This window comes from Miniopterus natalensis, chromosome 11, assembly GCF_054644295.1.
Source record: "Miniopterus natalensis isolate mMinNat1 chromosome 11, mMinNat1.hap1, whole genome shotgun sequence".
Classification (NCBI taxonomy): domain Eukaryota; kingdom Metazoa; phylum Chordata; class Mammalia; order Chiroptera; family Miniopteridae; genus Miniopterus; species Miniopterus natalensis.
The window spans coordinates 47,535,307-47,562,666 of record NC_142091.1 but is presented as its reverse complement, the minus strand read 5'-3'; the positions used below and the strand labels follow the sequence as shown (position 1 = coordinate 47,562,666).

The following is a 27,360-nucleotide window of genomic DNA, read 5'->3' as shown; positions in this document are numbered from 1 at the left end:
TAAAAACAAGGTAATGAAAATATAGCTGAGGAGACAGGGTACACATCATGAATGCAAAGAACTCCCTGAAGATTGGGAGATGCCAGGAAAGGCAATGTATCATTTCCCAAATCCGTCGACAAGGCCAAGTGTCTTGGCACTGGCACTGAGACAAAGGACATGGCTGTTCCAGGCTTTCTTTGCCTTGGGTACTGCTAACGGCCACCTCCTGACAGAGCAGAGTGGCTCAGAGGACCATGAGGAACACCAATGGGTGAAGTGAAATGCATCTTCCCTGTGGACTGGCCCATTTCTGGATGGAATCAGTGGTGATACAACCAGGATTCAGCAGTGTGGACTGCAGCAATGCCTCAGTGAAGTTCTGGAACTCCTCAAGAGAATTAAATCAACAATTTGAACTTTAAGCTCTCTGCTTATTGGAAGGAAAGGCAGATTGGGAAGAATGGCCTGTTCAGAAATCAAATCACAAAGGCCACCAGGGCGAGAATGAAGAAAATGGCCTTGGGGAGCACATGTAGCCCATAAATTAGTCACCAACGACTGGACATAATCAGAGGAACTCAGGCCTTTTTCTGCTCTACTGGGATGATGCAATGCCAGCAAGTACAGGCTTTCCTTTAATACACATCCGGAGCTTGACATGAATACATCAGGTGGCTAAGATGTATTCCTGCTGAGGTTAGGGCAGAGTGAAGACTACTGTCCCGGTCTTCTCACTACTGTCCTGAGTCACACACTCACCACACACACCCCAGACCAGACATGCGTGGTCTACTTTCACAGAAAGATGGTTAATGGTCCACAGTGTGGTGGTCTGCAGAGCTTGACTTTAGCTACCACAAGCCCCTGAAGACAGCAAATAAAGGACTGCCTTTCTGCTGCTACTAGGGAAAGGAGATCCCTGGGCCTGGACAATCTCAGGACAATAGGACATATAGAGACCCAGAGCAGGAAACTCTAAGGAGGAACTCTGAGTAGAAAAGGAAAGACTGCTTAATGCACAGAGAATAATTTTGTGTTGTTTCATGCTGGGATAATAAATCTCTGGAGCTTAAAAAAAATGACCTTTTGATAAATTAATGGTGAGTGAAATAATTCAAGGTAGAAAATAGTTTATAAACTTCAGGCCAGTCCTCAGACCATACCAAAGTCTTCTCAGACAGCATGCTGCCTCTTACTGCTCAACTGAAGTGAGTAAAGGGAGAGGCAGAGATGCTAGACAATAAATGAAACTGGTGTGGGTGACACTGCTGTAGATGCAGCTGGTGACAGAAGGTCCAAGAGAGATCTCTAAGCCAACATCCTTGGAATTCCTAAATGCATGCTCCATAGACTGATAAGCCACTTGCACAGTGTAACTGCATGGATCCATTCTCTGCTTTATAACCAGAACCAGGCCTAGCTACAAAGCCGTGGGTCACCTAGAACCCACCGAGAACCAGAAGAATGGTGGGTCAAAAGGATTTTGTCTGGGCAGGGGCCAAACATATCACACTCCCATCACTGAGAAATGGCTCCCTCAAAGATAAGCTCTCCTCTCAAGCAGCAGTTAGCACTCTGACTTGTCTCTTAAAAAATTAAAATGAAAGTGAAAGTATATGTTTAATGTCCAAAATGTTGGCCCTCTGGTCATAAATGCCTTGCACTTCCTTATGCCTTTAGCAGGCTCTTGAATCTCAGCTGCACTCTGCTGACCCCTTCACCCCTTTTCCCTATTCTCCAGTCCCTGCTCCTGATTCTTTGTCTCCTCATACCCCTTCTTGACCACTTTACTACTCCCTAGACTTTCTTGCCCCTTGCAACTCTCCCTTATGGTCGTGTCTGTATTCAAGGCCATTCCAAATTGTTGGCCAAGTCTATCTTGGTTTAGGCTGCTATAAATGGTACAGAAAATGTCTTATGTTGGTGCCAGTGGCTTCAGCACAAATTCATAGTAGACAGTGGGTAACACTAAATTAGCGTTAGGTCAGGGGCAAAGGAGAAGACATAGTTTTCATTGGATTTGATTTTTCTCAGGGAAATAAATGGCAAGGAAAAGACACTGCTGGTAGAGGAATGGGGAAGGAGGGAGTCTGAGATCAGTTGGGAAATGAAGGTGGGTAAAGGGAATTAGAAAACATAATAATAATTTTTGCCATTTGATTTCTTTCACTTAAAAAAAAACTTTAAAAAAATATGTCAAGATGAAAATGATCATTTCCGGATGATACAAACATGAATGAATATAGCCTTCTCCACACTTTTCAACTTTTTGTTACATTTTAAATTTAGCAACAGCAAAACCTTCACAATTAATTTTAATGCGCACCTTCAGTTACTTGCCATTACTTTAAGAGAACCCAACCTTTAATAACCTAAGTTTTAAATGCTGCTATTGAAAAGTTTCAGAGTACACTTTCAGACTTAATAAGGATAGAACTTTTAAAACAATGAGGAAGAAAGTGTACACAGCAGTCACAGTGGAATGGAATGGGGGGTCGGCCAAGGAGCGTGGTAAGGGCTAATGAATGCCCTTAGCTGGGCCCCAGGGATGCATGATGGACCCTGGTCCACCCTTGTCTCTCAGACTCTGCAGCAGCCCCTAAATTAGTAAATATCAATGACCCCCACGTGCTCCCCATGACCCACAGGTGAACCTCCATCTCCATGGGGTGATCCAGGACCTTCTGCTAGGTTCCTCCAGTGGCATTTCCCACCCATGCCTCCAACCAGATGGTGTTCTTCATGGTTCCCCAAACACCCCTGTATCTCAGTGGAAGTTCCGCCTTCCTCTTTGCTCAGTTCTAATGGTACCTCCTCCACAAGGCTTTCTTTAATTCCTCCACCCTCAGAATTAATCACCCTCTCACTATGCAATCTTTGCACCACTGTTAAATTTCTCCTGCAGAGCCCCACCCACCCCCAGCTGAGGATAATCTACTGGAAATCTTGTATTCTCCCCAAATGGAGCCAAAAATAACAGAAAAGTTTAGTGTTCCTCAAGCACAGACACTCTGCTCTTAACTCTCTGTGACCAACTTGTACTAAAGAGTCTAGAACACACTGGATTCTCAACGAGAAGGTTACTAGACTGAATTAAATCACCATTTCTGTGCTTTTAGAGTTCAAATCTACATAGAATCTTAAACTTTTACTATAACAAAGTTTGTGATAAAAATTAAAATAGAATTAAAGTCCACACACAGAAAGGGGTGGTCTGGTCCACAGACAAGCACTCTGAGGAGCACTGCCGTTAGCAGAAGCATAACGCTGACTTTTGGAACTAACTCAAGACTTCTGCAGTTAGGATGACACATCCGTAGCTGTGACATGAGAATGACCACTCTCTTCTGGAGTCTGTTTTCTTCAGAGAAGTATGAAGAACAGACTACAGAACTTAGACACTTTGGGCTTTAAATGGAACCCAGGAGCCTTCCTGTAAAGGTGGGAGGGCCAGCTGAGAGGCAGCTGTCTCCTTTTCCTTCTGCCTAAAGCAGTGTTGGTTCTCAAACCTTACTCAACAGAACAGCCATAGAGGCCATGGCTAAGGATGAGAGTGTGGGCTTCAATTCGAACAGCTTTTATTCCCCTATATATTGGTTTCAAGTAAGATTTCAATCTGAAACAAGAGTTTTGCTGTTTAAAAATGTCTAGAAAACCACTAGAGTAAAAAATTCTACCACAGCCTTCCCCAGGAAGCGAAGAGAGGTTTACAGGCAAGTGGGCGCACATGGAACCACACTTGTCAGTGGTCCCAGGTGTGAGCAAACCACTTATTCAAACTCCAAGGGAGGACAGGGAAATGGAGTTTGGCTTCAGTCTTCACAGGAGGGCCGCACACCTTTGTCCACCCCAGAGAACAGAAATCCTTAGACTTCTCAGCCTGTGAAGAGACACTAAGCAGCCTGAGGCAGGAACTGAGAGGACAGGTCCTGAGATGGTCAGTCACCAGCCACCGTCTCCAGGAAGCCTTATTACATCTTTTCAGGCAAAGCAGAGGTCTCTTTATAAAAAGTTTGCCTCCCCCAGTGCTCACCCAGAAGCTGTCCTTGTTGTTGGTTGGGAAGACTTCAACTTTCTGTAGTGAGTTTATTTCATTAGTTGGTGTGGGAAGCCAAGAAGACGTGGCTATCAGCCTGACCCCACAATGATGTTAGCGGGAGGCTCAGCCCTGTCTCCCACTAATGTATATTAGACTCTAGAGCTGAACAAGCAAGTGCAGGTGGAATGGTGAGATCTCTCTCTCCTACTGAGCCCACTTCCTGGTGATGGCTGGCTAGGAAGGTTAACGAGGGCACCCTTAACATAAAATGCCCATGGGAGGTCAAGGCAGCGGCATCTCTGCAGGTAGGTGATAGCCTTAGTCTCCTCAACTGTCCTAATGGCCTCAGAGTGGTGACACAGCAGCTCAGCAGCTAGGATCACATCACCCCAAATTACTGACAATCACCACAGTATCAATCACAAATTAAGTCCACATTTTAACACAAGCTCAAAGTTAAAAGTTCACTTTCTAAAATGTGAGTGCTGAGGAAAGGCTGGTAGTAAGGGCTGCTTGCCTAGCACCAAGGAACAGGAGGGGTGATAGATCATCTAGTGTATGTGCTGGGGTGAAGCCTTCTACTTGAAAACATTCTCCCATCTCCAGTAGGTAACACCCTGTTTGAAAGAGCAGTGGTTTAGGATTCAGAAAGATCTGGGTTCAAATCCTGACTTCAACACTTACTAGGCTTGGTGGCTTTTGGCAAGTCAATTAAATTCCTGGAACCCTGGTTTCCTAAATATTATTCCTCAACATCTGACTAATGAAACTTCCTTTGTAGTACAGGTAAATGAGAGAACACAGACAGGCTCTGCACCACACGGACTGCTGTCTGTTAGTTCCCAAACAGCAGCACGTTCTCCATGCGGCTCGTCCCTGGGATTCCCTCCACGTTTTATTTTGGCTCTTTCTGCTAACACGTATCCAACAGTGCCCTAATTTCACATTCCCATTTGCATGGCCAGCTCTGTGAATAAGGGGTTGGCTGTTATGGGCATAGCTGCCCACCGTGATGAACGCCATGCCTGGAACACACAATTGGTATTAGCTGATGGGAAGAACAAAAGCCTCATTTTCCCAAGAATAATGTGGTAGGGGAGGAAAGAAACTGTAAGAAGATGGAGGTGGTTCTTGGAGCTGAAATTCAGAGCCAGTTGCTACCCAACTGTCTCTGTTTCCACCTCCTCCTTGTGCTGCCCCAAAGGAGAGTGGGCCAGGGTTGCAAGTGGGGGGAAGTCTTTTTTTTTTTTTAAGAACAAACACAAATACAACTGTGTGTTTGTGTGTATGGTGCATATAAAGTAATGGCAAAATTGTTTTCACTGAGGAAGATTCTTAAAATCACCAAGTGAGAAAGGGAGTGCTTCCCGCACCCCATGGGGACCCTTCTGAACAGGAGAGCTTCATTCATCTTATAGGGCTTTTGGTCTAGGGCTGCAGTGCCCTGGAGAGTTTATAGGAACCACACAGACAGAGCAGAAATAGAGCAATTTATAACATTGCAGATGGAACCACAAAATTGATGTCTGTAAACTTCTTTGTACACCATTAATCCGTTAGCTCAGAGAAACTAGAAACAGTCAGAACTTGAGCAAATACTGCAGTAGTTACGTCCACATAGAGAGGAATGCACCTTTGGTTAAAAAGCAGGATCTAAGAAGTTATCTTAGTCTTCCGACTGCTCAGCCAGTGCAGCTAAAAGCCAGCCACCATCAGCCACACGTGAGAGCGAGCCAGCATGCTGCCCACCGCAGAGGGCACACCAAATGCTCCTTCCTGGTAACTAGCGCTACTCCACAGCCAGACTTGTTTGCATAAAAAGAGTTGCAGGACTTTGGGAAGGGTCCCAGTGTTCAGCACTCAGTGCTGTGAAATTATACTTTATTCTTCAGGTTTACAATGAAAACACAAATTTACTTAATGTGTGGAAAAAACACAGAACAGAACAAAAAATGGCATATGGGAATGGAAACAATATGAGCTGCAAATTTGTTTTTATTACAAAAAGGCCTCCTTGTAAACTATAATCTCTGCATTTCTAAAACAGACCATTATTGGGGGGGGGGGGGTCGCGTATGCTTTACTGCAAATTTTGGAAGGGAGAACTTATACTTAAAATATTGTCCATGCCTCCATTTTTTGCTATGAAATATATTTTAAGAGACAGAAACTGAGGCACGTGTAAAAACATTTTAAAGTAAACTCAATTATAAATGGAATTGCAAAAATGGATTTGATCAGTTTTCCCATCTTTAAGAACTTTCTTTTTAAGGCCTCACCTCAAATTTCTTTTTTAACCTAGAAAACAATATTAAGCACTGAGGAAGAAATCTGGCAGATAATACTCTCTGTGTTGGAAGAACACATGAAAAGTTACATGAAAAGGGTGTATTTTTCATTTTACATGGGTATTCTTGAAAATACATAAAAAGCACAAATTAATTTCTAAATATTTTATTAAAAGTAATTTCATGATGACCACTGTGGAAATGATTCTTGTTTATAATTTCTACGTCAACTTTGTTTCTCTGGAATTTTCTTCTTCTCCTAGCCCAGGGCTGCTTGGTGGATATTTGAAGGTTAAAAAAAAAAATCATGTTTCTGTGCTGAAAAGTTATCAAGACCAGCTCTCTGCTGCATTTGCATTGTTATTAGGGACACACGCGCGCGCACACACACTGGGCTTAATGTGAGGCTAGTACAGAAACAGAGAGATTAGACACAAAGCAATGTAAACAGCTCTCACATGCGAGGAAACTAGGTTACGAGAATGAATCCCAGCACCGGGCGCTCGCCAGTCACCATGGAAAACAGGAAGTGAGATGCATAGCAACCACAAGCCAAAAAGCAGGAAAGCGCATACCTTTAGCTTGGAATGAAAATCACGAGATTTCCTTCTGGCAAGAACCTGAATGTGACTAGACACCTGCAGGGTAGGGGAAGGGAGGAAAACAAAGGAAAAGCCTGTAACCATGGAGATGAAAAGCCCCCTACAACTGGGCAAGCCAGACGTACCTTAATGGCGGCTTGAATTTCTCGAACTTTCTTTCTTGCTAAGACCTGTATATGACTAGACACCTACATTGTTCGGGTTTATGAGGGGAAACAAAACAAAACAAAACAAAACAAAAAAGGAAATCAAATATAAAATTGCTACTCCTTAGGAGGGTGTGGGGTGGGGTGGGGTGGGGATGGGGAGGTTATTTGCATCGCAACAAAGCTCTGCAGTTAGGAATACACAGTCCCAGCCAGACACCAAGCCCCCAGCACTGCTCTCAGCTTTTCAGACTGGGTCATCGCTGCAGTGACTTGATTCAGGAGGAAAGTTTAGGCTAATCTAGTTTTTTTCTCACCCGGTAGCAATCACGGGCACGGGATGAGAGGGGGAGAGTGGGATTGTTTTTGTTACAAAATTAAAAAGGTGGGGGTAGAGGTAAATGAAAATATTTATAGCTTCTCAGTATCAGGAGGGAAAATCCCTTTTTCTCAATTTAGAAGAGACGATCCATAAATTAGCACATACTGCAGAATCAAAAAGCTGAAGCTGTCGGTTGTATTCTGATCTCATTAAGAGCTCTGGATTCTGTAGCAAATGTTAAAATAATACTGACATGTAAATTAGATCTCAAAGTGAAATGGAAAGACCCAGTTAGCAGAGCATTTTTTCCCCCTTATAAATATCTTTAATCCTTTCACTCTTTTGGGTATTGACTGGGCGCCAAGTGGATTTGCATATTATTACAAAGCACAAAGTGTGAATACAGCCAGCCAGCCATCCTGTTAAAAATCTGGGTTGAAAACCACACGGATTTGCTGAACAACAAATTCACATTGGAGAGGTATCACCAACTGCTGCCTAAAAACATCCCCAGGATGCCGGGGTGTAGAAACCAAGCCAAGCCTGGCTTCTGAGACACAGTGATTCCACTGAGTAAACAAATTTGCATCTTTTTCCATGGGACTTGGTTAAATTTAGTAGAGTCCCCCAGTGAAGGGGTTGGGCACATGAGCACAGCTCACACAACAGCAGACAGCCCAGGTCCAGCACGTTCCGTATGCTGGGGAATTAGGTCTTGTCTGTTTTTACCTGTTTCAGGAATTTAGGACCTCCCATGTAATAGTTCAGCGACTCAGGCTATGAGACAATTACTTTTTTTAAACACTGTAGCAACTCTAAAAAACGGGATTTGTGACAATAAAAGGTCCTTTTATCTTTAACTTTGTCTTTGAGTTTAAATTATTAATTTTTTTCCAATTTGCACTTTTTTTTTAAGTACGGAGAAGCAGGAACTCCCCCATCCTCTTCACCCCTCCATCCGGTTCCTGCTTTTACTTGTTTCCACCCGAATTTTGTTCTTATGTGCTTCTAGGACTTAATGAGGACCACTGTCCATTGTCGGGGGGAACATCCACCGAACAGACAATGTCCTGCGTCTGAGCACTGGCAGGAGGCCACTTCCCTCTGTGCTGACTCAGCAGCCAGGCTCCCGGCTGGGGCACATGTAGCATTCCTGGGGAAAAGCTCTCCCCCGTCATAAACACTCATGAAAACAACTCATCACTGAGCAGAGGACTGGAATCTGCTGCTCAGGCTTAATGAGACCACAGTTGAGCTTGCCTTTTGGTTTGATTATAGTTTTTAAAATCCACAGATTCATCAGCATAGGTCAACATTAAAAAATATATTTTTTTTCTGTTAACAACTCACCCATGAGATGTTTGATTCCCCCCCCCTTCCCCTTTCTTTCTTTTTGTTTTTAGTTAAACACAAATTTCTCATCCATTCCAGTTCTGAACTGGGTCAGAGATTTGGGCTGCTTTACATCAGAAAGGAGGAGAGCCAGAGCCCTGACAAAGGGCAGAGGAAATTCCTGTCACTGCTCTGAACAAAGGTATTTAAGTTGTAACTTCATTTCAGTCACAGCAGCTACTGACAAAAAGCCATAGCTTAAGGAGCAACAGTTCCCTGGACGCACATCATTCAGTATCATATTCAGGCCAATACTCACGGCTGCTAGTGTTACTTTTTCATTGAAATGATGACTAATACGTAATCGTTCCAGGATTTTACAATGCACAAAATCTCAAAATTTCATGACTTGCATGTATATTTGCACCTGCAGCATTTCTAGCATTTGCAGATGCATAGTTTGGGAAAGAAATATAACTTAAAATACAGTACAGGAGCAGTTTATACACTGTCCTTAGTAAAACTTTCCCATATGTATAAAAAGAACTCTGAAGACCACATAGTCAAGGGTCACTGAAATGATGAACAGTGAAAACTGAGCCAATTTAAAACACCAATTTAAACATCACTGACGTCCTTACAGGGAACTCAAATTGGGGGCTCCTAGGAGCCAAAGCACAGACAGCCACTGCAGCCAAAATGCCTCTTTGGGCCATTCGCTGACATGCACAATTTCCAGGTAGTTTACTTTACCTGTTTTCTGGTCCTCGTTTTCCCTGTCCTGAGTTTGATGTATCTGGCTATCAATTCATTTCTACCTGCAAGAAAGAAGAATTTACAATAAGGTGGATTATGAAAAAAAAAAAAAAAAAAAAAGCCTCTGAAAGCTAAGAATAGAATTCAGAATCAGTTGCAGCTGTAAGTTTATTAATGCTAGAAAAATAAAACAGTACTGTTGTTGTTTGCAAAAATATTTACTATGGGAAAATAAAATGAGGGGCATTAATTATGAACTACAATCAGCAATTGAGGATAGAAATTTGCTTTTTAAAAATGTGCCTTTTTGTTTCTTTGCATGCTTGCATCTAAATGGGTGGTCACTTGTATAAGCAACACATACAAGGATTAGTGTGGGCGTCTGCAAACCCAGTTCTGTTCAAGTCTTATTTTCCATATCCATTCCTCCACACCCAGGTTTCTACTTGTAGCTGCCTCCAGTCAGAGTCATTATAGCCACAAGAGAATGAACTGCTGTGGCCACAGAAACCCTTCAATGGTAAGTTAGCGGTATGAAAGCAGACATCCCCTGAAAGCAGTCACTGCACTAGCAACTACACACAAGATTGTGTTGGTGAAAAAGGACTCAGCCTCCTCAGAATTTTATAATCTTTGGGGGAAAGAAAACATCTAAAAGTACAAACAAATCCCTTCCATCCGAACCCCACCAGGAGACTGAGAAGTTTCAAGCAGATAACCTGACTCAGAAGAACTATAATATAATGGGAAAGTATAGCCCCAAAGCTAAGTGGGGAAATGTAATACCACATGAAGTAAAACCCCACTCTTACAAGACACGGGTCCAAACTGTTAACTATAATCATAACTGTATAGCTAATTGTATAATTTGTGCTTGCTGCCTTACTTCCCAGACATACTACCCGAAGACAGCAAGAACTCTGTCTTATTCCCCAAAGCTCCTCCCGTCCCACCAGGCACACAGCACAAAGCTGGGCACACAGCAAGATAAACAAGGGAATAACACAGCCTCTGCTGAAAGAGAGTAACGACATCACCAGACCTCCCCTGGCAGAGTAAAAACTTGGCAGCACTAATGAAGACCAATGGAGGGTGTCTTTAGGGCAATCTTGTCTGAGGATTCTAAATATGGTCCCACCACTGCCTAGAATATTCCTGTACCCATGGCTCTGTCTACCATCTGCCTGTGTTAGGACCGTGCAATACACAGTCACCACTAGAAGACGAAGAAATCGTGAAGCTTGGGGCTGGAAAGTACCTCTGGGTGATCCATTCCCACCCTTAAAAGTGGAAGTCCTTATTAGCCGAAGCCAGCACTTCCAGAATTCAGGAAGTGGTCCGTTTTACCTTAAAACATTTAAGAATAAAAGGGCCCATCTCATCTGTGGCTTCTTCTAACTTTCATCCTCAGATTCTTCTTGCTCCTCTTAACAAGAAACAAGGCTAGTCACTTACGCACATGACGTGACTAGCTTTCAGATATTAATGACGACTCTCAGGTCCTCCTGGAGTTGTGTCCAGGCCAAACGGACCCTGTCCCTTTGTTATCTGTGACAAGCTTTGGAGCATTCCTCCCCACCCCCCCCCCCCCGACACTGACCATCCTTTGTCATTTTCCTTTCATAGCCTGCAGCCCAGAACTGCAGTGATGCTCCTGCTGTGACAGATCCACAGAGCAGAGTGGGTCCATCACCTTGCTTATCCTAAACTCTACCCCCTGTTCATGCCGCACTGCCTTTGATTTGGGGGGACCACAATAAACTATGAACTTATGTCAATTTGAACTCCTAGGTTCTTTTCATATGGGCTACCATCCTGTGCCCAGTCTTTTTATGCTTAGTTAGAATTTCCAGATCCAAACACGGAAACTGACATTTATTTCTATTGCGTTTCATCCTGATAGATTAAACCTGTCATCCCAGACTGTCAGGATCCCCTAAGATCCTGATTCTGTAACTGAACTTACCCTTTAACCACAGAAAAGGGACCTGGAAATTCAGTTTTGAGGATTGCTTCTCTAAGGATTTCCTTTTAAACTTTTGAGAACTACCAATATCTCCTGTAGTGTCATTTGGTCTACTTCTTCATCTCTCAGGTGGTTGTACAGATTTTGCAATTTGTCTCAAATGCTCGCTGACAGCAGAGTCCAGCTAGGAGTGCCTAATTACAGAAGCCAGACCTAAATGACAATGTCTGTGGAGGAGCCAAGCATCCTCCAGCTCAGGGCCTCACTGTGCACCCTGTTCAGGGCCACCTGAATGGCCAGGATGAAATAAATTCAGGGCTCTGTATTACATGCAATTTCATCTGAACTTTGTCCAGATGCCCCACACTTGCTTACTTTCTGTGAAAGCAGACAGAATTACTTGTTATGTGCGACACATCACCTATATAACTAACTTTTCATTTCTTATGGCACTTGGCTGAATGAATGAGGTCAACATCCAGGACAGCCACACTTGACTGTGCTCCCTGTAGTCTATGCAAATGGAACCCCCTGGAGTTAAACAATATCAACTCATATGTTGATTACAGTACTTCTAAAAATTGGTACTTCTACAACAGGCCCTCACTGGGTACCTACTGTGTGCAGAGCACTATGCCACTGTCATCATTTCACTAAAAGCCTGTCATAGCTCCCAAGCTCCTTGTGCTTTACATGTATTTTATAAGATCACCCTTCAAAACTGCATCCTTTCTCTAAATCTTCCCAGAATTAAAATACGCTCACCTGTTGGGAAAATAAGTATGCCATTCCAAATGATTTTGGTATATCTTTTTGACTGCTTGGGGTTATACATATTTGGGGAAAATCAACTATGTTCTGAATAGATTCTTGTTAGTGATCCTGATAGAATGTCCTGAGACCTGTTTATATTTCTATAGCATGGCTCTCTAAAGGGAGTGAATCCATATAGCCCAGAATTTTGAGTCTGAATTGTGGTAAGATACAGAATTCCCTTATCAAGGACAGGGAGCTCAGTGGCACCAGCCATCACTGATGTAACGGGCAGTGAGCCTCCGTCCACACAGCACAGTCTTGTTTGCAGCCATGATCAGGATGTTGGGTATTGTAAATGTTAACCCTCATTTCTCTCTCCCCCTTCAAAACACACACACACACACACACACACACACACACACACACACACACACACAGTGGTACTTTATCCAGTAAACCTTAATTACAAAAATGAATTTCAACAAAGTTAACTTTAAAGTTAATCATGATATTCCTAAACTAATCCTACAGTTATGTGGGTGGGGACCATCTCCACCCACATAACTGTGCCTTATGATGCCTGTCTGATGCATCAGAGATATAAAGGGAGGACAGCCTGCCTGCCAACAAAGAGTTCACTGTGCAACGCAAGGCTAAGATACAGGAGCAAATCAGCTCTATATATCAGATGACAACAATTGCCATGAAAGAGGTTCCAGTAACATGTGTGGGGATTCAGCCGCAAGTAATTCAGGGAATCTAGAAAGCCTTTCCTACAGTGCTGGATCATAAGCTAGGCCTTTAAGGATAGGTTATATTTTCCCCAACATTTTATTATGAAAAATTTCTTACATACAGAAAAGCTTTTTACAAAACGAATTTTACAGTGATCACTATATACCTAACCACCTAGAATCTACCATTCACTTTTTCTATATATGCATTATCAAATACCTTTCCCATCTCTCCATTCCTCTATTTATTTTACCAAGCCATCTTATTTTATTGGTGCTGCCATAACATTACAACTAAGTGGCAGGCATAACACTTTCCCCTAAACACTTCAGTGTGCATATCACTAACTAGAGCAACAAGGCTGATTATGACAGGTGGAATGGAAGGGGCAGGTAAAGACCATTTTAGACAGAGGAAGCCCCATTTATTTAAATACATAAGCAGAAAACTGAGACATTTAAAAAACAACAATAAAAAACACATGCCTGCTAACCCTCAAGCTTGCCAGGCACTGCACACTCTCTTTCTGAGCCCAGGAGTCTCCAGGTTCTATACTCATAGAATCCACAACATTCACGACTCATCTCCTTCATTCTTCTTCCACAAATCTGTACTAGCTTATAGAGCTGAGTGGTAATGTCGCACTTCACCACTCAGTGTCATTATACTACTGGTTCTCTGTAGCATGAAATTTCCTTCAGAAATGCACACCCTATCACTTCTTTAAGTCTGAGATTCAACAGTTGCAGCTGCCCTTGGTTCTCCCACAGGCAGCAGCAAAGATAAACACAGCCTGACCTGCCACTTTCATACTATGATCGTCACCAGGCACTGCAATCCACTTTATATTTTATTTTTCCTTTCTCCTAAATAACATAACACAGTTGAAAATGAGCCCATCATTAGCACCTCCTGCATCCCGATTGGCATGAAATTTCCTGCTAAAGGGGCAACAGAGAGAGAGAGAGAGAGAGAGAGATTTCTGCAGGAAGGCCCAGAGTTTGCACTGTGCTTGCCTTACCCAGACAGAAAGAAGACTGGTTAACGTTGTTGTGGGCTGTGTGCGTAATGGGATGTGGCCTCAAGGTCATGTTTGAGGCACAGCAAATGCAAGGTCTGTGGCTAGAAATTGTAGTCCAGAGACACTGGGCTTTAACAGCCTAAGAGCCACTTTGTAATTGAATGGAGTCAGGGAGCCACAAAGAAAGGAATAACAAGTGGACCTTTCCCTTCCTTGGCTGCAACCATTTCTTAGGCAAATTCACACCCCGAGAGGGCTGAAATTCTCCTGGATCTGGGGAAGGGGCTCTAGCTATTTACTCTGAGGAACTCTCTGCTGGCCCTCCCTTGACTGGGGGGGATATGTGAGTATTCCCACATTAAAAGAATAAGAATCAGAAACAAAACTCAAGCTTCTCTTGATTGCAAGACCAAAGCTGTATCAAAGGGGCACCAATGTTATGGTTGCCACCACAGGGTCTCCACAAACCCTAAGTTAGCCTAATAACATGAGTAGATTACTAGAATGTTCCTTGTTAACACCTTGAGGTTTCTGAGCTCTGCACCTGAGTGCAAAACTGCTTCCACAGCCCTTATCGCCCTTGCCCATTTCTGCATGTCTGGATTCTGATCCATCTTTCAAATGCCTTGTCCTTCATAAGCCTTCCAGCTGAAGATACCTCCCTTCCCCCTAAACATCCACAGCCCTTGACCTGGCCTCTTCGCTGCTGGCTTGTAACCTTTCTGTCTTAGAGTCTGTCATTTTGGTACATGTCATGGCTCCATCCAGATCATCAAGTCACTGAGAATAACAACTAATGGCATCTATCTTTTCTCTGCTTCCCCCAAGGTGTGACCTTAAATCACCAACATAAAACGAAAAAGAAAAACAGATGGAAAAAAAAGAAAAAAGAAAAACAGATGACCCAGTGGGGAGAAGCAAAGAAAGATGCCTTCCACAGTGACACCACCATGGAGCACGGCTCAGTCCTCCGGAGGACAGAGCAGCAGCACCCCACGCAGAGAGTGGTGTACAAAGGACTTTTCCATTTCTACAAGATGGTGTTAAAACTCTTTATAGCCATGGACCCTTTTATATCAGCTGAGGTTCATCTAAAGGAAAAAGTATCTTAGGATATCAAAGTCAGCAATCTAGAAGCACAGATGTAGGGGACACCACGGGGACCAAGTGTCATCAGTCAGGGAGAGGTCTACAGAGGGATGTTCCATGACTCTGTCCTGAAGCTCTGGGAACTTTACATCTGTGGATATGGCCAGAGGAGGCAGTGAGGAGTCTTTATTAACTAACCAGTGAGAAGTTAATAATTAACCTTTCCTTCCACACTGCTGCCATTGTCCCAGCGACACTGGGAAAGGAAGAAGGGCTACCAAAGCTGGAGGGTCACTCACTAATCAGACACCAACTGCACCTACAAAAGCACAAACAACATGCTAGAATTATGGGGGTAAAAAGGGGCCACCGCTGCCTTCAAGGAGCTTATACCTGTGAAGGACTCTCACCTATGAGAACGGTGTCAAATCACCCTATCTTTCCTCCAAACTCTCATCCACAGCCTGCATCACAGCTGCTCCCTTCCATGTGTTCGAACGACTGCAGAATGAACACCTGCCTCCCCTACTACCAGACAGGGCGTTCCACAGGAACAGAGACCACAGACTGGGTTTTGCTCATCACTGTGCCTCTGGTGCCAGGATACAGCAGGTTCTCACCAAGGAAACCCTGAGAGAATGAATGACTGAACGACAGGGATGGAGCACCAGAGTGAGAGAGGGGTACATGATTAAGACTGGGGGTTAAGGAAGGCTCATGAAAAAGGGCACTGGAACCAGTCCAGGAGTGTTGCCAATGAGGAAGTTTAGACACCAGTGTCTCGGTTAATCCCCAATATAAATCATTGACCAAAAATCTGCACCAATGTGGAAAATCACCAGAAAGGGCCAGGCAGCTTGTTCTGGGTTGCCAGGGTTCTGCGTGTTCTCAATCTAAAGGTTTACAAAAGGGACTGATGGCCTTCAGGGGGTTAATAGTGGCAAGTTCCTGAAATATCTTGTGTCTGCATTCACCCAGGGGCTTCTAAAGAACAACTTTAGAAGCAAGAATACACAGAGGATAGCTGTGTTAACCCCTGGTTAGTCAGAACTTACTCCTCTCATCCCTTCAAAATACTTGGCGATAACCCAAGTCCCACCTTCTCGGAGTTCCTATCACACGGTGGCAGCTGATAACATAATCAAGTGATAGCCCCATAAAACACTGTGTTTCCCTTCATCTTACTGGGAGAGCTTACAAATCACTCATTTGCATTAGTCTACAAGGGTCAAGTAAAAATGTCTAATGCTATGTATTGAATACAACCCGCTACATTGCATAGAATTTCTTTTAATTGTAATTATTTCTAGAAGGAAAATAAGTAGAAATAAAGTAAGTTTTTCTAACGGCTCATTTTCTATGAAGCAATAAAGAGGTGTTACACAATCGCCTTTGGATCCTCTAACGAATAATTTTACCAGCCTTGATACTTTACTCTTCTTGTTATTCTCCCTTCTAATCCATCCTACACAGCTACCTAAAAGAGAGCTCTGGTTTAGCCATGACACTGCTTCAAGACCTTCAATGGCTCCCTACTGGCCACAGTCTAAAAGCCAAGCTGCTTTGGCATAGTAGTCAATGTTGTCCCACCATCTGGCCCCAACTTTTTATTTTTCATCACCACCACCTTAATCCACTTTACCAGCATCAAAATGCACACCTAACTCCAGTTCCCTGAAACATCCTGCCTTTCTAAGGCACTTGCAATATCCCTTAAGACTAGCAACTGAAATCGTTCCAGGGTCAGCTGAGATGGGGTCTCCTCCAGAAAACCCCACTCAAAGCATGCCTGCAACATGCACGATTCATGGGACCTATAGAGAAGTCAGGAGCCTGGAGCTCAACTCATAGACCAATGGTTGGAAAAAACCACAATATTACAAAGCAAACTAAACAAAAGACACTGTGAGTTAAAAACAAATTGCTTAGTATAGGAGGGAAGGGATGGCTTCATTCTGACTAGAAAAGCACAGATTAACCACTCTGTCCTGGACCCATAGTGCATTACTTCTGTGCGTGTCAGGGCACTGCCCACATTCTGGCTCTGGTAGGAGTTCCTTGTGAAACAGAGAACTATGCCCACACCTTATGATGTTGCTCTCCTACATTAATAGTTCCTTGTCCACTATAAGAAAAACATAAACTCCTTAACCTGATGCCTAGGCCTAACAGCCCATTCCTGTAGAGGGCTCCTCTGTTCCAGTACAAGGAGCTTCATATAGTTCCCCAAGTCATTGTCATGCTTTCCCATACCTCTATGCCTTTGTAAAACCATCTGTCCTTATATGTTCTTTCCTGCAAACTCCTATTCATCCCTGTAAGCCCCAACTGAAGTATTCTTCCCTGAATTCTTCTGGGAGCCATCTGAACTGAGTTATTTCTCCCTTTGTACCCCTATGTGCCAAGCATATGCACCTGCTGCTGTTGCACTGCCATTACTTATCTATGGGACTATTCATTCTCTGCTTGGAATAGTAACTGCTCCATGGAAAGAATCTATCTAGTTCTCTGTAACCACAGATCTGGCACCTATGAAGAAGAGACTCAATAAAAGTTTTCAATAAATGAATGAATAAATGAGCTCTCCTTTCCTATATGAAGAAAAATGAGAAAAAAAAATGATCTAGAAAGAGATTATGTAAACTGGACAGCACTGAAAATACCACCTGAAATCCGTAAGCCCTTTTACAATTACGATTATTACAGTGACAGGCAGCACAATTTTCCAGAACTTTGTTCTGCTCTCTTAAGTTGGCACAAGTGACACCAACACATGCTCTTTTCCTTCTCGCTCCTCCCTCCCCACACTGACCTCACATGCCATGGTAACAGGGACCTGGCCCAGAAAAAGGCTAATCTCAACATTAACCCAGGAGAGCCTTGTTAATGAAAAACTTTGCTAAGAACACTCTGTTTATTTATTAATTATTTGACGTTAGAGAAGTGTGAAATCCACACATTCCAAGGACTAAAAACTGCTCGTCGTTAATGGAGAATCTGTAATGGTGGCAATGCTGCAGACTTGGTTTTTCTTCTTCTTTTTTTTAACTCAGATGTATGATTGCCTAGATCTTTCTAGGGAAGCTGGACTTGTACTTATTAGCTATGTGAACATAAGCAACTTACTTAACTTCTCTCGACCTTTATTTCCTCACCTGTAAAAGGGGGGTAAAGCACCTACCCTGCTGGACTGTTGTATGCATCAGCAGCAACAGATGGAGGTTGTGGCACCCCAAGATAATTTAAGGTGGTCCTGTAACTATTATGCAATGTCACTGCACTTGGCTCATGTTTTCATTGCTTAAACTGATATACTAGGTTTCTGTCCAGGATATGGTACCACATGCCACATGACATCCAGTATAAATCTCCAATGCTTCTACTTTCAGTGTTATTGAAATTGAACATCTTTTCCATGCTATACTGAACATGTTCTCAAAATCTTTGCATCACCCTAAATTTTCAAAATGATATGGCCATAAACACTATTTCCCAGTACAGTAAAAGGAACCCTTTATTGTGGTATCTTAACATTAAGACGGCATCATGCAAGCTACTTACCTGCAACAATAACCTTTTAATTTAGAATACATTCATCATGGAACAAAACAGCAGAAATTAAGTTTTTGCCAAGGGCTAACTGTGGCCAAAATTCTTATAATTTGTGGCAGATCATAAAATTATTTCTCTGAATAGGCTGGAGGCATTGCATTAAAAAGCACGTCCCCCACTGGATTTCTGGAATTTAGTTCTTGGTGTGAAAACAGAACTATCCCTAGAAGAATTAAGTGTTGACTTCTGTAACTACTATAATAGTAGCTACACAAAAGTGAATTATGCAAGCATTAAATCAACATGACACTCACATGGGACTACCTGCCTCTTAGAAAACATGCTAAACATGTAATTTTTAAAAAAATAATATGAAATCCATGAACATAAAGGGCATTTTTTTAATGCATGCAAACTGGAGAAAATAAACTGTGGGGGTTAAGCTAAATGGAATAATTTTGTGTGGTAGGTAGAGACAAAATGAGATAGTGGAAAGCTAGGTAATACATGTGCTCAATGCCTACTGTGCTGTCAGCACTAGGTAGTGCACTGTGCTTAGATACTCATATATTCAACCTTCACACCCACCTTATTCCCACTGTACAAATGCTGAACCTGAGGTTCAGAGAAGTCAAGAAACTTGCCCAAGTTCCCACCCTAGGAAGTGACAGAGTTGGGATTTATCTCCCAAGTTCATTATTCCTTAACTTTAGACCAACTGCTCTGAAAATAGCCTCTATAGTTAGTGAGCTTCTCACAAGTTCATGACTAAGTGTTTAACGAAAACAAAATCTTAGAAAGGGACACAACCCATCCATGAAGTGGACTGAATTGCATATACACCATTTTTAAAGTTCTGCATTCACTATCTACAAAACAGGATAAACCTCAACTCCTCTCTATGCACCCAAGGCCTGCATAATCTGGCCCCAATGCACTCCCCCCTTTCCTGTTCAATAACATCTATGGAATATTTTCTATGTAAATGGCATTGTGCTAGGCACTGCAGGAGACACATGCTGGAATAAATACATATCCTTTGCCATCGAGGAGCTTATGGTTTAGGAGGAGAAATGAGGCAAGAAGCCACGCAACGGTAATAAAGGGCAGAGTATTAGGAGGATGAGAGTAAACACTGAAGAACAGTCAGATAAAAGTCCAGAGATGTTTTCTCCTGTGGTTGCCATGCTCAGACAGCATTTGACTGATCACAAAACCAGAAGCCAATGCCAATAATGTACAGGCCAATCATTAAGGAGAACGCAATGGCCTATGAAATGGGCCTATTAAGTGATCAAGTAAACCAAACAGATTACCTTTCTCGGGTGAGTTTTACATTCAGGAGAGCTGACCCATTTTTATTCTCCTTTTAAATTTCTAATTACCCAGCTAATATGCACTATATTCTCCCTGTAAGAAATAAAAATGTGACATGGACAAACTCACTTATTTTGCCTTTTTCTTGCAGCTCTCTACACACACTGTCAAGTCACTCTGGGTACTGCTTCCTTCGGCTGGATGATGGGCCCCTCCCTCCTCGCTATCCTCAGGGCTCCCTCCAGACTTGCTGAACACTGATTTCTGAGTTGCCAAAACCCAGTTCGAATGGCACTTCCCAGCTCCCTGGCAGTTGGTCTGCTCTGCCCCTTCAGCTCACCATACTTCATGCACACACCTAGCACTATGTTTGCCACACTACACTCTTCCTAGGAGTGTTTTCACTCATCTTTGACAAATTATGAGATTCTTGAAGGTAGGGTCCACATCATGCTCCCATAGATCCCCATCCTCCAAATTCTGGCACTGTCCTGAGAACATGCTACTTAAGGATAGTGCTACTATGGATTTTAGCCCCTTCTTGGAAGAGAAAAAATATTTGAAGTGACATCATGGAACAAAGGAGGTAGTGACTGAATGTTTTCTTTGAAGAGGAAGGAAGAGAGGGAGGGAGAAGGAACGGGAAAAGCAGCAAAAGCTGACATGGGGAAATAAAGAAAAATACAACAGAGTTCCTGCCTTCGAGGAACTCATTGTCTAGTTCAGCAATTTTCAACCTTTTTCATCTCATGGCACACATAAACCAATTACTAAAGTTCTGCGGTGCACCAAAAAATACATTTTTTACTGATGGAAGAAAAAATATATATAATTTTGATTCATTCACACTGGATGGCTATTGTTGTGTTGGCTGTTATTTTTTATATATATATTTGATAATCTAAGGGAAAAGAGGTCAGTGCCTCTGACTAAATAGTCAGGTATTGCATATTTTAAAAATTCTTGCAGCACACCAGTTGAAAATCGCTGGCCTAGTTGAATGCTCCATGAAATGCCGAAATACCCATGGAACCTCTCCTCATCCTAAGCTCCTAGAAATGGAAGAGGCACCCACAATCATAACTGAGATAGAGGGGGGATATAAAGAATGGTGAGTGGCTATTTTATTCCCAGTGGAAAGAACCTAGAAAATGTAATGCCGTTCCTTCTTCAAAATGATCTCAGCCTACTTTGTTTTTAATTCTTGTGACTTTCATCAAATTTTGGATTTAGCATCCTGCCCAATCCATCACCCATAAAGAGAATAACATTCAGTATTTAACAGAGAAAAACAAATTTTCTAAGAAATATCCCAACTTTTTCATAGGCAGAATAGGTAAGAATGAACTGGAAAAAATGCAGATGAGTTAACGTGGCTTCATCTGCAAGCTCATTCACCACACTTAAGTTTAATCTTTAAAGGCAGAGCCCAAATTACTTAGCCTTACATGGCTCCAGCCCTGAAGGTTGCTTTGCAAGGATATGTCAGAAAGAAATTATTCAGCAAACCCTTGTGTGGATAGAAGGTTCCACAAGTCAACAACAACAAACGCTTAAGCAGTTTAAACCAACAAGCAAGATGCCCTCTGTTTAAATGCTATGAGAGAATCTATTTTAAGCCTTTAAAAACCCTGTGGGCAGGTGTTTAAGCTGTGTACAGACTGAGCCTGTGTAGGCTCTGGGGGAGGGGGAGGGTGGGCTCCACTCTCCATGCAGGCAACATTTTGTTCAGGCAATCTTCCTGCAGCAGGTCATGTGACAAAGGCCAAATAAACAGCATCTGGGGATTTTCAATTACAGACCTTCGCCCAGCATGCCTGCACTGTAATCTCTACCAGATGAGGCTCAGGCCTCCCTATTTTCAATAATTCACACACTGTGTACACATAACATGACAATAAGGGCATTCATGGTGTGGCCTGATTCGCAGATCAAAGCTAGCAAAGGGCCAGCTGTAAGCATGCTCTGCTGCTGGATGATTCGTGCTTTTCACAGGCTTGGAAAGACGCTCTGCAGGACCTGGCAAACCAGCCTCTTTCCTGTGCGGTATGCTGAGCAAACTCTGAGCATGAACTGGGCACAGCCTCCTGGGATGGCTGGAGAGGCAACCAACTCCATGTGCATTTGCAAGTACTGGGCAACTTCAAACCCCAATCTAGTCATCCAGCTGCCTCTCAGAGAGGGGCTTGCCTTGGCCAGTACAAGACCCATGCAAAGCTCTACCACTCCTGGGAGCAGGTGGTTCTTGAAAACAAACCTGTTCTAAAAAGACAGTGAGGTTCCGGTACTTAATAAACCCTCGGCTAGGTGCTCAAGTTTACAAATCCATTGGCTGTGTAGATTCCATTTAGTTGTCTTACACAATACAAGTGACTCAGACACAAACTACATGAAGGTATATTTTTATTGCATGGCACAGAGCTTTGGGTCTCGGAAATGAAACAGGACACTTGTTATTACTGAAATCCCTACACATTAACTCAATTAACTCGTGTGTGTAGACTAACGCATTCAGCCACTATGTGTGTGTACGCGCACGCACACATGAGTGCTTTAAAAGCATTCAGAGTTCTCAAGCCCACAACATTCCAAATGTCTACTGCCCTGCAGGGCGAGTTGCAACTAGAGGAAATAAGGACACTGCTTCCTCGTATAAAGATTTCATACCCGTCAATCAGAACAGGAACCCGGAGAAAGCCATAACAGTGACTTCCTCGGCAGCAAACACATGCTGTTCACCAGCTGTAGTCTGTGTGTCCTTACCCCCTTTTCTCTCTCATTCAGAATGGTTTCCTCTTAATCACAATAATCCCCAAAGTGCTAAAACATATCAATCGTTGGGTAAGCCCTGCCTACAAAGGGCCAGCCAGCTGGCTTTTATGGCCTTGTCCAACAGCAGCTGATACTTCATTCAGTGACAAATCCAATTTAGCAGTTACAAGAGGTTTAGCATCCCTGAAAAAAATATTGGGGTTGATCTGGCATTCTGAAGTCAGCAAATGCTCCACTGCCATATTGTTGCAGAGATTATTCTGCTGTCGTATTTGGATGTCTACAGCCGTCTCGCACCTCTATGCTCTTGCCCCCATGATCTGATGGTGGTGGTGGTGGCAACAATTTAATCCCCAAGTAAAAAACACAGGCAACAATCATACTTGGAAACTGACTAAATAATGTGATTTTACCATCAAGCGCACACATACACACACGCACCCCGGAGAAGTAATTGGCTCTATTTTTCAAACGGGAATTTCTAATACACTGAAGAAAAGCTATGGTGTAAAATTGATCTCACTCTAACCTTTGGATTCTAGGTCAGCTTTGAAGAGCAAAGGGAGAGAAATGGAATATAAAGATTTAACCCTTGGATTGAAACTTGTCTTGTTAAAAACTAAATGCAGGACTAACGTGAAGATCTTGGAATTAAATTCTTTACATCCATTTTAAACACCAAAATGTTAAAATAAAAGTTTTAAGCCATGGTGGGGGGAGGCAAATAAACTGACCAAAAAAACCAGTTTTTGAATTTTTAATATACTCAAAAGATATACAGTCTTTACAGATAATTATATAAATTCAAGTAAAAAGAATCCTCAAAGAAAATAACTTGGATAATTTAGCTATAAAAGAAATACACAACCAACAAAACACTATTTTTGAGCAATACCACAAGGTAACGTACAAAGTAAAATAAAAGGGAAATGATCTAATAGGAACATGGGCTGATTATTCCTTTAACATTAGACTTCAGAGTCAACAATTGGTTATTTATCCCAGCTTCAGTTTTAACGATACCAAAAAAGTGACCACAGAGACATCTGGTTTAAAAAAAAAAAAAGGTTTCAGTGCCATAATGAGACACACGCAATTGTGGTTGGCACGATATCAACAATGGAATATTCCATACATGGAGTTCTTATTTCATGTGGTTTTAAAACTTTATTCTTCTCTCTGGATCTTTGAAAACATACACTGAACACTGAAACAAAACAAACACCCAAAGCCTGTAGACTAGAGAACACATTTAGCTTCTGTGAATAACAATCCATCAGATTAATATTTTGTCAATGTCACTTGTCACAACAAAAGCAGCGGCATTTATAATTTACTCTAAGACTGGTTTAATTAAAATTCAAAAAACCACGACAAAGTTATATTGAATTTCATTCGCCGCATTGTAATTACTTACTTTGTAGCTGACTATAAACAGTATTTTATTACATCCGCAAAAATGCATTTAAAAACTAACAGCAATTCACAGACACTGGAAGAACTGAGGGAATGAGTCCCGTACTTCTACTTTGAATACAGAGTTACTTCCTACTTTAATGTGACATCAGAAAACGAGGACCCATGACCTTTCTCAATTCAAGGGGACCTACGGGTCTGCCTACATTATCTTCCCTCAGAACAGGGCTCAGACTCTCCGAGAACACAGATTTGGCAGCACCAGGCCTCTGTATCTCCATCCCAAGACTAAGAAAGAGTCTCTCTTGGCTCAAACTCAACAATGAGACAAAAGAGGCTGCCAGGCATGATGGATGACTTAAAGGCTTAAAACCACCATTTGCATCCTTCCAGATAAACAATTAGCTGGAAAAAAATTTTTTTCTTTTCTGGAGGCAATTTCCAATATTGTTAATATGCCTGGCAGGGGAGAATTCGTTTAGTGAAATTATACTTATTTTAAAAACATTTGTCTAAGACATTCTCTGAAAGCATCTTACTAGAGTGGGAAGAAACAAATCTTTCATTCTGGATAAAAAACAACAACAAAGTTTGGAATATTAAAAGTTAGGAAATGCTTAGAAATGTATAACTCCCTTAAGACCAGTACTAAGGTTTTCAGTGTATTTGATTAATTTTTCCATTCCCTCTTCCTTTCCCTTAAATCCATATAACTCTTAAAGGCAGCATGATAAAGAATTCGCTTATTGAACACGGCAGGCAGGCATAAACACGATTTCAGCAGGAAAGTGAGGAAATGGCCTTCGCACACGCTTGCCAGATAAAAACCGGTGGTTCTGAACCTGCGTAGGGCCCATTTTCCGGAGCTCAGTGAGGACTCAGGAGGGAATGCCTGAGAAATGGCAGAGAAGTATCTTAAAGTCCACCTGCATTTCTCTAGGGTGAATCTGCAGGCCGGGCAGGAGCGCCTCCGGAAGCTCACCGAGCTCGCCATTAATCAACGAGGCAGCCGTTTCCGTGGCAACAGAGACTCCAACTCTCCAGCAAGCTCAGTGCACTGCAGGACCGCAGAGGCTTCTCCTCAAATCTCAACTTCCCGTGTCCAGGTGCTGACAAAACTAACTGTACTTTTGAGCGGAGGAGACTCTGCGGGGCGGGGGGGGGGGGGGGGGGGGGGTCCAAAAGGGATTTTCTTAGGCTGCACTGGGCAAAAGTGGCGTGGCAGTGTCACAGAACTCTGCCACTCCGCTTGCTACAGCAGAGGCATGGAACATGGCTTTAAAGGGCGTTAAGAGCCCCCTGAGACTGTTCCGTGAGTTAAATATATTTCTGTAATATTATAATGTGTTATGACAAGTTATACATCATTGTAACAGACTCCCATGATTAACATTAGTCTGACTGTGTTTTCTTTGCTCCGCAGAAATGATTTGAGGGGCTGGGATCAGCCCACTCACCAGAAGTCTGAGAAACACTGAACTACATTTCTTTAGCATATGTCACCTTGAGGTTTATACTTCATGAGGTCATGATACATTTTCAAAAGAGACCTTCCCAGACTCCCTCATATGAACAGAGAAGTGTGGAAAAGTATAGATTCTAGAACTGTGCCATTAACTAGTCATTCACTTTAGGGAAAGTTATTAACTTTGTTGAGCCTCAGTTTCCCCAAAGGTCTCATACTTTATGATGCTATGAGACTGTGCTGAAATCTAGCTACTTTTATATTCCTTCCAAACACAGTCGGAGGACACCAGAGAGCTCCTCCACCTTCTATTTCCCTCTGAACACTGAAAGAGCCGTCTCCAAGGTCCAAACCAAAGGCAGATGGCATACTTCCCAGCAAATGCAAGTAGCTACAGGAAGGGACAACCCCTCCAAGAACAACACAACATTCGCCACGAGTTTCACTTGGGGAAAGACGATTAAGGAGAGTGAGTACAGTCTGTATGCTAGGGCCGGAGCACACTCCGTAACCAGCATCCATCTCCGCCATCTCAAGGGCTGTGTGGAGAGGGAAGAGGCCCTCTCTGCAGCCAGTGCCTTCTGAGCACCCATTATTATAGGCGTGACTCGGGGTATGTGCCCAAGAAAGGCAAAAGGCAGCCCTTCTGTCCCCACAGAGCTACGATCCATCTACCTCATGGTGTATAAGAGATGCAGGTAGGAAAAAAAGATCCACATGGCTATATATTTTTAAGGATTTTCCTTTTTAATACTGTTCCTTTTTTCCCCTTGCATGTATGAATAGTGTAGTTTTAAGTTCTCTGCAACCGCATAATGTAACTTCCCACACAACAGACACTCTCACACATGCACTGTCCTTAGCATGCTTTCATGCTGAAAGGCTTTAGCAGATAGTAACAAATTCCTGACAGCTACAACTGATAACTTGAGAAGAAAAATAGTATTCCATTTTAATTTTCAGAGAGGGCTGGCTGGCTCAGCGACAAACCAGCTGAAGGACAGGGAGGGTAAATTTCCAACACAACTCTCTGTAGAAGCCATAAAGTTACTTTCCTGGGGGAGTAATGAAGTATCTACCAGAACTCGGAAAACCACTGCATCTCTGATTTCATTCCACTCATGAGGTCACATATACGGAGCCACCATATACATATAAACTCCCTCAATATGAACACTATATCTCATTTTCTACCTCAGAGAAATGATGCAAATGGGGCCCCCTCTATCCTTGAGATCTGCAGACAGCTGGACACACCTATTAACACACACAGCACTCCCCAAACACATGATGAACACACAGAACAGTGTCATAATGACACACACCTGAATCCTAGACCTGGGCATCAGGTACCCACAGATGATCATTTATGTCATGAAAATAAAAATAAGTAAAACTGGAGAGAGATATAGATTGCTACTCAGAAATGACCATTCCCATTATATGAATTTTGATCGACTCTTTTCTACAATTCCATTACAGACCTTTCAGTGTGAGTGAGCAAACAGAAGTATTTATTTAGCTTGGTTTATGAAGTAAATAGCTAGAGGAATAGCAGAAGAGCTAAGGTTGCTGTCGTGAGACAGCCATGACAAGAGTTTAGGTTGCAACCTGCAGACAATGGAAAGTACCACCAGATGTGCTCAAGAAATATAATGCTTAAACATCTACCTGGGCTTTGGAAGGATAAGTCTACAGAGTGAAGACTGGATGGACTGAGGGGGCTAATTGGAAGCTGGGAGGTAAGCAAGAAAAACAGCAACAGTTCAGGTGAGAGGTGATAAATGCCTGAATGTGGGAGAAA

General features: G+C 42.6%; 1 protein-coding gene across 5 annotated transcripts in view; it reads right to left on the bottom strand.

Moving 5' to 3' along the window:
- The window catches only part of TEAD1 (TEA domain transcription factor 1), a 231,676-nt gene that overhangs the window by 53,813 nt on the left and 150,503 nt on the right, over positions 1 to 27,360 (bottom strand). For 2 of the 5 annotated variants that reach the window (XM_087821739.1, XM_087821741.1), the window contains exons 3-5: positions 9,465 to 9,529; positions 7,037 to 7,099; positions 6,885 to 6,947 (exon numbers count right to left, since the gene is read on the bottom strand). In XM_087821739.1, the coding sequence (XP_087677865.1) occupies positions 6,885 to 6,947; positions 7,037 to 7,099; positions 9,465 to 9,529 (191 nt within the window). The remainder of the gene's footprint in view (positions 1 to 6,884; positions 6,948 to 7,036; positions 7,100 to 9,464; positions 9,530 to 27,360) is intronic. The other 3 variants (XM_087821740.1, XM_016210721.2, XM_087821742.1) reach the window with 3 other exon arrangements.